The sequence below is a fragment of the Talpa occidentalis genome, unplaced genomic scaffold (assembly GCF_014898055.3).
Source record: "Talpa occidentalis isolate TD23 unplaced genomic scaffold, MPIMG_talOcc4v2.1, whole genome shotgun sequence".
NCBI lineage: Eukaryota > Metazoa > Chordata > Mammalia > Eulipotyphla > Talpidae > Talpa > Talpa occidentalis.
This window is the reverse complement of record NW_026555331.1, coordinates 155,554,030-155,566,357: the sequence shown is the minus strand read 5'-3', so window position 1 is coordinate 155,566,357 and position 12,328 is coordinate 155,554,030. Positions and strand designations below refer to the sequence as shown.

The following is a 12,328-nucleotide window of genomic DNA, read 5'->3' as shown; positions in this document are numbered from 1 at the left end:
CACTTCTCCTGGCCTCTTTAGTCTCCTGGCACTCGTGGGATCACTGTGATGTCCACGTGCTGCTGTGCCACAAAGCCTAGCCTGTGGTAACTGATGCAGCCGAGGCATCTGTGCTGAGCTCATGGCCCTGGTGGGTGGCAGCACCGTGTCTATGGGCCGTTTGCCGCCGGCACCTCAGCTCACTCATCAGTGAAAATGGAATATCAGACGCCTACTGTGCAGTGACTGGGTTACCCAGCACATCAGGGTCTCCATGGCACCTCACACAAACCAAGGCCTTGACAGATGTTATTAATACTTTTATTATTGTCGTTTTCAGTCATTACCTGAACTCCAAGCATGGGGAAGATGAAATAGGCAAAATTACAGCCTCTCTTTATAAATGTAGAAATAATCTGCTACTATTTGAAGCCATAGTTGGGGCCCACGAGTGCCCCCCTCTTCTCTCAACCAATGAAGAGACTGGTAGGGAGTGACCTGAACGGCCCAAGGGTCCTGCCCCTGGTGTCCGAGCTCACGTGGGCAGACCCTGCAGTGATACGCCACGAGCAGGCAAGTTCTGCTTCCCTGGAAGATGGACAAACTTCCAGGGAAGAGGGACACCGTGGAAGGAGGTGAGGACGGCCCAGCTGTCAGCAAGCAGAAACTGGACAGAGGCAGGGAACTGAATTCTGCCTGCAGCCTGAATGAACGTGGGGCACTGTTCGGGTGCCTTCTCTAGGGGAGACCCCCGCTCATCAACACTCCAACGTTCCTTTGAGACCTGAGGAGAGAGCTGCACTCGTTATTGATAGAGTCGGGAATGGGGCTTGACATGTGGATGTCCCACCTCCTCCGGACTCCCCCAGGGCACAGGGCACCATCGGTCGGGGGCGCGGGGCCAGGAGTCCACGTCCATCAGAAGTCCCGGGCCAGGAGCCCACGACCATCAGGGCGCCCCCGGCCCCGGAGCCCGGCTCCATCAGGGGTCACGAGCCCGAGCCCACGCGCGGATGACGACCGCGGAGGATGGACTCGTCGCCCGGGGCCACAGGTCAGCTGGGGCGGCCCTCAACACCCAGTGGCGCTCGGCGGCCACCACGGAGCGCGGCCTCCGCCCCTCACCGCCGGGCGGGGCCTGGGGCGGCTGCGTCACCCCGCGCGACGGACGGTCCGCGCGTCAAACACCCGCGCCGGAGAACGCCCCGCGCGGTGACGTCACACGCCCGGGGGGGCCTCACCCGCTCCGGGGCGGGGGCGTCGCGCGCTGGCCCGCCGCCCGCTGGGCGTGGCGGCCCCCGCCCCCGCCCGCCCGACGCCCCCGGCCCCGCCCCCGCGGGGAGCGCGCCGCCGCCCCGCCCGCCGGCGCGCTGACGCCACACGCCGCCGACTGGCGGAAGCGCGGGCGGGCGGGCGCGTCGCGGCGGCCAGTCCCCTCAGAGGGGCGCTGGCGCGGGGCGAGCCGCCTCCCGGGACGGAGCGCTGGGCGGCGGGGCGATGAGCGGCGCCGGCGACCAGGGCCCCGAGGCCGGCGCCGCCCGGGCCGGGGGCGGCCCGGCGGCCGAGCCCGCCGGCCCCGCGCTGAGCGTGGACGTGCCGGGGCTGCTGGCGCAGCTGGCGCGCAGCTTCGCGCTGCTGCTGCCCGTGTACGCGCTCGGCTACCTGGGCCTGAGCTTCAGCTGGGTGCTGCTGGCGCTCGCGCTGCTCGTGTGGTGCCGCCGCAGCCGCGGCCTCAAGGCCACCCGCCTGTGCCGCGCGCTGGCGCTGCTGGAGGACGAGGAGCGCGCCGTGCGCCTGGGGGTGCGCGCCTGCGACCTGCCCGCCTGGGTGAGTGCGGGGCGCGGCCGGGGCGGGGCCCGGCTCCCGGCCGCCCGCCCGAGCCGGGCCCGGATCCCCGCTCCGGTCCCGACGCCGACCCCGGGCCGGACCCCGGACCCCGAGCCCGGACACCCGCCCTAGGACCAGACCCCGACCCCGAGCCCGGACACCCGCCCTAGGACCAGACCCCGACCCCGAGCCCGGACACCCGCCCTAGGACCAGACCCCGACCCCGCACCGGACCCGGAGCCCGGACACCCGCCCTAGGACCCGACCCCGAGCCTGGACATCTGCCCTAGGACCAGACCCCGACCCCGGACACCTCCCTAGATCCAGACCCCAATCCCCACCTCGGACCAGACCCCGACCCCCGACACCTGCCCCAGAACCAGACCCCGACCCCCGCCTCAGACCAGACCCGCAGGCTGCGCCCACCGGCCCGCCCTCCGCCCTGACCCCACCCCCCTCCTGCCCGCCAGGTCGGCCCCCCCAGCTCAGGGGGCCGTCAGCACAGCGCGTCTCCCTCCCCGCCCGCCCGCGTGGGCGCCCCCAACACACCCCGACATGGCCGGGCCACTCGGTCGCGCCCAGGTCTAGCCCCGCCGGCCCGCGCCTCGCCCTGGCTGACGGAGAGCCGCGGGGGGCGGGCTGGGTGGCTCCTGCTCCGGCGGCCCCGGGCGGGCGGCCCTCCCGAGGAGACGCGTCGTCTTTGGGCAGTTTCTGACGCCACCGTGGAGCCCGGGCCGTCCCCAAAGCTCTGTCGATACTGAGGTCACTAAACCTTCGGTTCGTTTTTATGCCAGCGGCGGGCGAGAGGGCAGCTTTGATGGGGAGCGAGCTGGGGCGGGGAGTTGAGGGACTAGGAAGACCCCCCCCCCCTTTGGTTTAAGCATTTTCGCCCCAGGCAGTTTTCTGCTTCATTTACTTATGGAGAAGCCACTTCGTTGGCCTGTCCTTTCTGCTCTCCCTAATTCTGAGTCAGGAGTTGGTGTCACCGTTTAAGACGACAGAAAAACGTGTGTATTTTCAGGAAAATGGTATTTACCTTAGGCTTAGTGGAAGGGGCGTGTGGCGGTCCCTGGGCTGGTGCGGTCGGTCGTGGGTGCCTGTGACTCACTGCAGTGAGACCCTCAGGGTTTTAAAATTCTGTTCCTTTGTGGGGGATGTGAGCCCAGTAATTTGAAGAATCAAACAAGGGTGTGGTCAGCTTTTAGCTACAAGCAGGAAACACAGGGGGAGGAAGTTATAGCCCAGGTGGGGCTTCCAGGATGAGCTCCCCTTTGGGGAGCCGGGAGGACTCTCCTGTCTTAGCTAGTATTTTGTTACATCCCATCAGATGATGCCAGAGGTAGCTAAAAACACAGTAGGCATGTCCCCAAAATAGGCATGTGCGGCTGGAAGTCTCAGGTGTCGGTGGTGCTGACTTGCATGGACCTTTGGCTGTAAGCAGGTGGTTAATACTGAATTTGTGCGCAAAGGTTCTTGTGACATAGTAAATTAACAATCTTGTTGCCATATTGAAGGACTAATTTTTTTTTTAAAGATTTATTTATTTATTTATACAAGCACTGGGTACAGTCAGAAGCGCGGGAGGGTGGGAGGATTCACCAGAGCCAGAGCGGGGAGCAGAGCAGGCAGAAGGACCGAAGGACACTGCTGAGGGGAGCAGCGGGTGGCAGGAGAGGTCTGCGCGCCATGTGGGACCCTCCTCCTGTGGCCGGGGAGCAGCCGGGGATGGAACCGGCGCTGCAGAGGCTGCGGGCAGCTTCGCAACCCAGCGCTCAACCGCTGCGCCACCGGGGAGGCCCAGGACTAATTTTTTTTAACAAAGTGTAATAAGCCAAAGAGTCTTCTCTTAGATTTTTCCTGTGACTTGCACTGATTTGAACCATGGTGTTCATCTCAGAGTAAGGAATTTGTTTTCTCCAAAATTTTTCACTTGTATATTCCAGGTTTTTATCCGCATCCACGTGCACACATGTTTAATCACGCCAGCGTTAACTTCGAAAACTTTCTGGGGGGATTCACATGAAACTTGCCAGTGGTCACGCTCAAGACAGGCACTAGGAGTCCAGAGTTTGAGGGAGGTTTTTTGGATATCCTTTTTAGTGTAACACCAGTATGGTATTTTCATAATAAACCCAGTGAATTTGTTACAGGGCAGGGAGAAGGGCAGCCCAAACCCTGCAAAATTGCCTATTCTAAATGGGTTCTGCCATCCACCGCATCCACACAAAACATATGAGACTTTAAGGGGAAGGAACTTTAATACAATTAGGAAACAATACAGGAAAGGCAAAGAGTCTAGTTTCTAAATGAAGCACCCAAAGTGACCCGTCCCCTCGTGGGTAGAACTCCATCCAAGTGGGATTGGCCCAGAGCAAGGCCCCAAAGCCTGCCAGAAGCCTAAAGCATCTTCCAGTGGGGACCCACAGAAAAGGGTCAGAAACAACCAGACAAGCCTGGAAGGAAAAGAACAAAATCAAAATCAAGATAAAAGCTGCCATTGTCGCCTCCCCACGTGTCTCTAGGCTCCATGTGCCTCCTCCGGGCCTCCTTCTGGCTCCATCCTGCTTCCTTCCTTCCTCAGTCTCCTCTGCAGCCTCTTCTCTCTCTCAGCTCCACCCTCCTTTTGGGTGGGGCAGGGAACCTGGAACCTCCCCCTTTCCTGGGGACCCCCCCTGTTACAAATTAACACTGCCCATGACTCTCTGCTCTTGCAGGGCCAGGTGAGCAGCAGAAGTCAGGCGTGAGACAAATATGGCTTCTATGTTAGTAGCACTTGGGGTTTTTGCTGTAGAAACTTGGCTTCCCGGGGTTCAGAACTTTGGGCTGGTATTTTGCAGTGAATGGGATACACATTATCACAGTGTGTCATTAACAGTGGTGATGGATCCCCAGAAGGGGGAAGAGAGGAAAACACGAATTAATGTGGGGCTCACTTCCAACCCCACTTCGGTGTGTTCACTGATAGTGTTTCTTTAATTTAGTAAAATAAGACTTCACGTTGGATACAGAAAATGAGATAGGAATATTAATACTTTGAGGGGAAAAAAAAGTATGCTGTTTCAAATGAAGACTATTGGCACATGAAAAATGACCCTCCTGGTGAGCTTCGGTTCTGCAGGTTTAATGCGGACGACGTTGCGGTTCATTCCTCCGGCCCCATCAGTAGGTGACGGCCCGGTAGGGTTGGGCTCGCTGGCCGGGACTGGCCCCGATGTGTGAGGTCTACCCTGCGTAAAGTTAGACTGTGGGTGAAGGCTAGTCTTGAAGAGTTGTTACAGAGATGAATGGGATGATTTTCCACTACTAGCTGTATTTGAAAAGTTAGAATTTGGTAATGTGAAGTCTGCCCGTTTGCGCTTCTTCTGCTGCCAGGACGTGCTGCGACGGTGGCCGAGAGGAAGAGACGCAGGCCTGTGGGAGCCGGCGGTGCTCATCCGTTCTGACCGCTGCTCTGTCGTGAGTCCTCGGGCTGGGATTCCAGCGGCCTCGCTCTGCTGTGCTGCACTGTTGTGTGCACGCTCTTCTTTGGGAAGAGCTTTCTGCTTCCAGTGGTCTTTGGGAGACTCGGGAGAATTTAGCGCTAACCAGAACCCAGTGTCTATAGACTAAGAGCCAGAGAAACAAAAGGTACACTCGCACCCAGGTGTTTGCCTTTTCCTTGGTGTCAGTCTTGGATTTACATCTTAATCATTTCTCTGAAGGCTTGTAACAGAAAACAGTCGTTGCAGGAAAATCAGGAGCCATAGTTTAGCTATTTTAAGCTGTGGCTGCAACCTTGCCACTTAGATCCTAGAGTGATTTCGTGTTGGATGAAATGGTGGCGTTCCTCATAGCTTGAAGGGGCTTTGGTACTGCATTGGGTCTCTGCGCTCACACCTGCCCTTGTGTTGCTCTATGTATGTGGTGAGTTGCTTTATTCAGTGAGCACTGACACCCCAGGATGGCTAGATATGAAGCAGCAGATGTCTGATTTTAGTTTTTTTTTATTCCTCCCTTCTTCCCTGATTTTTTTTTAAATAATTTTTTTATTGATCATTTGTATGTTTATGATCTTGATATTTTTTTTTTAAATATCTATTTATTTATACAAGCACTGGGTACAGTCAGAAGCATGGGAGGGTGAGAGAATTCACCAGAGCCAGAGCGGGGAGCAGAGCAGGCCCTTCTTCCCTGATTTTTAACTAAAAAATGGCCTTAAATGCAGGGTGTCTAGGTCCATCAGGTTTGTGTGCTCTGATTTTAGTAACAGCTCGTCCGGGTGGATATTCGCCTCACTTTAAACCTCAAGGTGGGAGAATATAGAACTCGGACTCAAAAGCAGATCATTCAAACACGAGTTGAAAATGTTGGTAATGTATTTATGTTAAATCATTAAATATATTTCCTCTGTTGTCATAAAAGCTGATCTCAATCCTCTGACGAGCTTTTTATGGAAAATGACAAGGTAGAGCCCTGTTGGGCCCAACGGGCCATGCCTCATTTGGGGCGGCTGTGGTTCTGTCTGCATTGCCGCCAGCAGTCAGCCGGGAATAATAGTGTCATGAGCTGAGCAAGCTAGAACCACTGCCTCACACGCTTCAGTGAGGGATATTAGAACATAGGCATTGAGTTTCTTTTAAAAATCAGTAAGTGGCAGAGATGAGCAGGTCCAGCATGAGGCAGGCTGCGCTGCTTTGTTCATGGGGTTCCAGCCAGAGGGGGTGCCGCTTTTTAAATGCGTGTTCTAACTTACATTTGCAGATATCCGCACTTTAAAGAGCATCGAAGGGGATGGGATTATGATATGAATAAAAAGCTAGGTAATATTTCCATTTAAGCCTAATTTTACTTCAAACACTGATACTATATACTATATAAACAAAATCTAATGGAATAGCAGTAGGAACAGTGCTTCAAAGATATAAACAGCCTGGTTTTCTCTGATATTCTGAACTCTTAACTTTGAATGGAGGTGTCCATCTGTAATAAGCATCTTTGAGAGGTTATTGTTTGGTTTGTTATATATTAGCTACATTATTATATCAGAGCATGATTTTAGGGTGTACTGTTCTGGTCTTTTGTTTGTTGTTGTGTTTGTTGAGTCACTGTAGTTTTAAATCACTTAAATCACTGACAGTTAAATCATCAGACAGTTAAATCACTGTCTCTGTAGTTTCCACGACAGATGACTTTTCTTCCTCCGTTCAAAGCTCTGAGGGCCTCCAGCGCAGGCTGGGTGGGGTCGTCCTCCTGGAATGTGACTCTTCCAGGGGAGAGGCTGGCAGGGCCCCCAGAGACAGGGATGTGGGAGCCGTAAGGGGAGCGCACAGGTGATGACCCGGGGTGGGAGCATGAGCACCCAGTAGGGCAGCCTTCCTGTCCAGCGGGCGCTGCGTGGGAGGTGACAGAAAGGCGAGCAAGGCCCTGGGCGAGGAGTCAAGCTGTGGGCGAGGACCGGGTCTGCTGGCCGTCTCCCAGGGAGCCCTCACTGGGCACAAGCACTGCTGTCCCGCGTGGGGGTCATGGAGTCAGGAAACGGAGGCCCCTGTGGGTGCTGCGCACTTCTGCTGGCGCTTCAACTACGGACAGACTGCCAAGACTGCACGTCAGGGAGGTGCTGAGAGCCGAGCCAGCTTCCTCCTAGGGAGCCTGGGGCGAGTCACCTTCCTGGGAGCTGGGCGGGGCAGATCTCAAATGTCACCCGTTCCCTTTGAGTGGGATCATCTTCCACAGAATGGATTTTACTTAGAAGTTTTTTTTGGTCTTTCTTTGTTCATTTGTTTTCCCTAACTTAGTGTCCTGTCATTGTTGTTGGAGGAGACTGTTTATTTTGGTGAATTTTTCCTAGCTTAGATGGCGTTTGAGGAATTAGCCAGTTTATAGGTGGGATTAAAAGTGATCCTTCAGGGCCTCCCCTGGTGGCGCAGCGGTTGAGTCCTGGGCTGCGGGGCTGCCCGCAGCCTCTGCAGCGACGGTTCCTTCCCTGGCCGCTGGCGAGGGTCCCAAAAAATAAAATAAAATAAATAAAAGTGAGCCTTCAGTGGCTTCTCCCTCAGCTGCCCTCTGTTAGCCTCCCTCTGACTCGGGTGCCGTGTGAGGTGGTGAAGACAAACGAGCAAGAGTGTACTGGGTGGCGATGACACAACTCTTTGTGATAATAATACACACTCGTTTTTGCAATTCAGGAAAAGAAGCATTAAAAGCTTCGTCACTCCCAAAGGCCATCATGTTGGCTGGTGGGAAACCATGACCTTGAAGGCGTTTCTGTGAGTGTTTTTGCCCATCCTGCTAAGTCACACTGAAAATCATTCTCTTGGGGAAATAGGTTTTGGGGTTTAAGAGCTTTCTCACCTCTTAGCTCCGTATGGGCACAGGAAGCCGCGGCTGCATTATCATGTCTCAGCTGCGGGGGTGGGAGACTCGCTTTTAAAAAAGATTTTGCCATTTAGCACATTTTGTTCATTCTCTGAAGTAGTGGCTCAGCGCTTTAACGACCTGTTTTTGAATGAAGACAGTGGGGTTTGGGGCCGGCCTTCCCCGGCTCCTCCCGGAGGGTGACCCCGCGGGGCAGCAGGTGCCTTCAGTGTAGTGCTTCGCCCTGTGAGCGCGGCGATGCCCGGAGCATTGGTGACAGTGGTCGCGCGTGGCTTTGTACCCGAGGTGGTGGCTCCCTTGTGCCCGCCGGCCACCTGCTAGGGCCCCCCAGCTCTCTGTTTTCACGGCCACACTGTCAAGACGCCCTTACCGGGAGGTGGGGCTGGTGCGGAGGAGGGAGCCCTGCTGCCCTGGGCCTGGCCCGACGCCCCCACTCCACAGACGCGCTTGATTTCCTGCGCGTTTCCCACTTGGAAGGGCCCTGGAGCAGCTTTTCTGGGCTGAGCGATAGGGGCGCTGTGCACAGAGACTGGGGGTGACTTTGCTGTGGGCCAGAGCCACGCGCACTTGCAGCACTAAGATGCAGGGCCCCAGGGCTCTGGCAAGAGCCCAGGGCGGCTCCCCTCGGTGGCTGTGCCCTGGTGCTAGGTGAGCGAGCGTGCGCCTGCCCAAGGTGCGCCCCAGACTGGAGGGTGGCTCCCTCTGGCCCCGCCGGCTGCCCCAGTGACTGGTGTCGTGCCTGGGGAAGGGCAGCAGGCCTCAGCCGCAGTGTGGAGACCTGGGCAGGCCTTGGGGTGGAGCTGACCCCTACAGTGGCTCAAGGCTGAGGGGCCGGGCACTGCCCTCTCCCTGCCCCTGTTACTCTGGTGCTTACTTCTGCACAGGCGCCTCAGGAGACAGTCCCGCCTGCCCGCCTTCATCCCCACCCCATGGCTGCCCGCAGTCACGCTGTCCCTTCCTGCCGCTGGCCAGTCAGAGCGGCTCAGGCCTGGCCCCGCAACCCCATCTGCTCTGGCGGCGCTGCGGGCCCAGCCTGGGGTCTGTGGCTGCTGGGCCTCGGGTCCCAGTGGGTGGGCAGGGCCCTTGTCAGTCCCTGACGCTGTCGGCTTCCTGTAGAGGGGCAGGCGTGGCGCTTGCGCAGGGGCAGCCCGAGGTGATGCGACCAAACGCACGCCCGCCCTCCCTGCCTGCCCGCACGTTGTCAGCACACTTCGTTGGTTGTTTTGTGCTCTGTACGGGAGGAAGAGGCTTCCTCTGTCCGTGCAGCAGCCGCGCGCAAAGCAGGCAGCGCACTTGGGAGTCTCGGGAGTGGCTGCCATGGGGACGAGTCGCCGTGGCTCACCAGGTCTCTCTGTGCACGGTCAGTCACTGCCCGCGCCTGCGTTGCTGCTGTGCAGAAGCTGTTCACATGCTTCACGTGTGCTCGCCGAGAGCCTCTCAGGTTCACGTCTGAGCTCGAGATTGAAAAAGCCAAACCCCAAATATAATGTGAAATAGGAACCAAAAGTGGCCACCCTGTTTTTGGTTATCTTCTCAAGCATGCAAAGGCCTTGAAATCCACCCAGCAGAAAGTGCCGGTTTCACTTGAGGCCTGAGTCAGACCTTGGTCCGCTCCAGGGACGAGGGCGTGGGTGTTGCTGGGATACAGGACGTCTTCAGGATGGCGTGGAGGTTGCAGTTTCGTCGTGAGCAGAAGGGATGCCCACAGCTGTCTGTCGCTGCGCCGCAGCAGCGGGCACCCCCACGAGCCGCAGCCCGGACCTGCCCTTCATGGGTCTGGAGCCAGGGCCCCGCCAAACGGGGGAAGGTTAGGGGGAAGCACCTCCACGAGCTTCTGTCGCCAAAGCTCCTCCCCTTCTGTGTCCCCTCCCCATGAGCAAGTCCTGCTGTTCTGAACCCAGCTTTGGGGCTCCGTGCTGACCTCCGCCCCCTCCGGAGTCGATGTTCTCTCGGGGTACCCAAGGCGCCCCCTGCCAGGTCTCTCCCCCAAGCCTCTGCTGCCCAGAGGGGGTGGCCCTGGGCGTGCGGGTGGCAGCAAGCACTGGGGAGCGGCTTCCCGGGACAAGGCTTATGCAGAGCTGGGTGTCCCGGGCCCCGGGAGAGCAGGGCAGGAGCGCCCGTGGGTGGGGCTCGCCCAGCCGCTTTCCATGCGCGGTGCCCTGACCACCGCCAGCCGGAGGCCCGGTAGTCGAGCCCAACACAGCCAGCCACAGACCGCTGAGCTGCTTCCCGTGGGTTTGTTGCTTTGTGGCTGGATTGCCTGTTTCTCAGGACTAGAAATTGATTCTGTTATTTTGTTCATTTCAACATTACCATCCGAAGGCGCGATTGACCGCACTGTCCTCTGTCCGCTGGCTCCTCGCGCCTGACCTTGAGCGCATCTTCCTCCTGAGACCCTGCGCTGCCCAGCACCCACCACAGGGACGCAGGTCCCCCTTCCCCGTGTGCCCCAGGCTGTGGCGGCCTCGCGCTGAGTTTCAGCTCCTGCACCGGGCAGCCTTGTCCCCCAGCACCTGATACTGCTGCCAGGGCTCATGACGCGGCTTGAAGACGCTGTGGTGGGTTTTGCTCCAGGCCCCGTGTGTCCCCACAGGCCTTGCCCGAGGGGGCTGAGGTGTGTGGCCCCCCCCCGCCCCGGGGGCCCTCTGGAGAGCCGGCCTCTGCCCTGGCGACACCTACCCCTCCGCGTCCTGGGCTGTCCAGGAAAGGACTGTGCAGGTTGGACATGGGCTCCTGGCTTGCTGGGGTGTGGGTCAGCATTTCTCTGGGCACTTTGACTTGCTGTAGGTCCGTTCTAGGCCAGCCACCAGGACTCTGCCTTGGGCCCTGGACCCGTGGGTGGGCAGTGCTCACCGTGGAGGGGCTGGGCCCAGTGCCCATCCCACTCTGCCGGTGTCCAGAGACGGGCCCTGTGTGGTTCAGCCAGGATGCGTAAGCTGTGTGCACCCTTCCGCCCACCCCCGTGTCTCTGGATAAGTGGCTTTCCTCCGTGAACCCCTCACGCCATCCGTAGTGAAGCCGTTTATTGTCACGAGGCTGCTCCAGGGTCAGGCAAGGTCATCGGGGTTGCGTTTCATGGAGGCGACACCCTGTCTGTTTTATTTCATTTTCTCTAAACAGAACAACTTTGGTAACATCAACATCATATCGGAATTCAAAATATGCCTTTGTTCTTTCAAATGTGCGACTAAGAGGTCTCTTGGCAGGTGTCAGGTCTTCAGTACAGCCAGACTCGGGTGGGTGGCCCCGCGGCTCCGTCTGGTTTCTGGGCAGGAGCAGCCACGGGGTGTCTGTGCCGGCTCGCGGCTGTCGGCGTTCCCGCGCTGGGGTGGTAGGCAGTGGCACGCACGCAGCCGTCCTGCTTTTCCCAGCCTGTTTTTAGGGCAAGGTCTTGGACATGGATTGCTGGTTTTGTTTCAGGGCAGGAAGAGGGGCACCCCAGCACCTCCGAGCCTGGCTTCTGGGGTTCTAAATAGGTTTTGCCGTTTGCTGCATCAAGACAGAACATACTCTAGTGTGCGAGCCCATCACGGGAAGGGGCTTCGGCACCGTCGCTGTGGGGCCCGGCGAGGGGAAGAAGAGAGTCTCCAAATCCAGCGCCGGGAGTCGCCCCTCCCCTCCCGGGGCCGTGTCCAGCCCCACAGGGGTGGCCCAGAGCAGGGCCGCGGGGCCCGCAGCCGGCCGGTCTCGGCCCGCCCCGGCGGGACCCGTGGCGGAGGGTGAGAACAGACAAGTCTGGGAGGAAAAGAGCAACATCAAAACCACCCTAACCGCGGCCCCGTCCCCTGCCCCGGGCTCACCCCCGTGGGTCCCGGCCCGTCCGGGACCAGGAAGCCGGAGTGGCCTGGCCACAGGCCTCTGCTCCTGGGCTCCCCGGCTCCTCCCGCCCCTCCCTCCTTCCCCGCCTCCCCCCGGCTTCTCCTCCCCGCTCAGCTCACCCTCCTTGGGTGGGGCGGGGACCTGGAACCCACTTTCCCCGGGCACCCCCGTTGCAGTTTGGGGTGGACGCTGTGGCCCTCATTAGCTTCCCTCCCCGGGGAGTTGCGATTTCCTCCCTGATCCCGCCTGTCAGGGCTCCCATGAGGCGCGCCCTCGGGCGGCGTTGCAGGCCAGGGCCCTGAGGCCAGCGGCCGAACAGCCTGGACAACAGCTTGGACATCCCAGCTTC

General features: G+C 58.7%; 1 protein-coding gene across 2 annotated transcripts in view; it reads left to right on the top strand.

Moving 5' to 3' along the window:
- The first annotated feature begins 1,476 nt into the window (after nt 1-1,476).
- Nucleotides 1,477-12,328, top strand: part of ESYT2 (extended synaptotagmin 2) — a 44,294-nt gene continuing 33,442 nt past the window's right edge. For both annotated transcript variants that reach the window (XM_037516549.2, XM_037516542.2), the window contains exon 1: nt 1,477-1,806. In XM_037516549.2, the coding sequence (XP_037372446.1) occupies nt 1,477-1,806 (330 nt within the window). The remainder of the gene's footprint in view (nt 1,807-12,328) is intronic.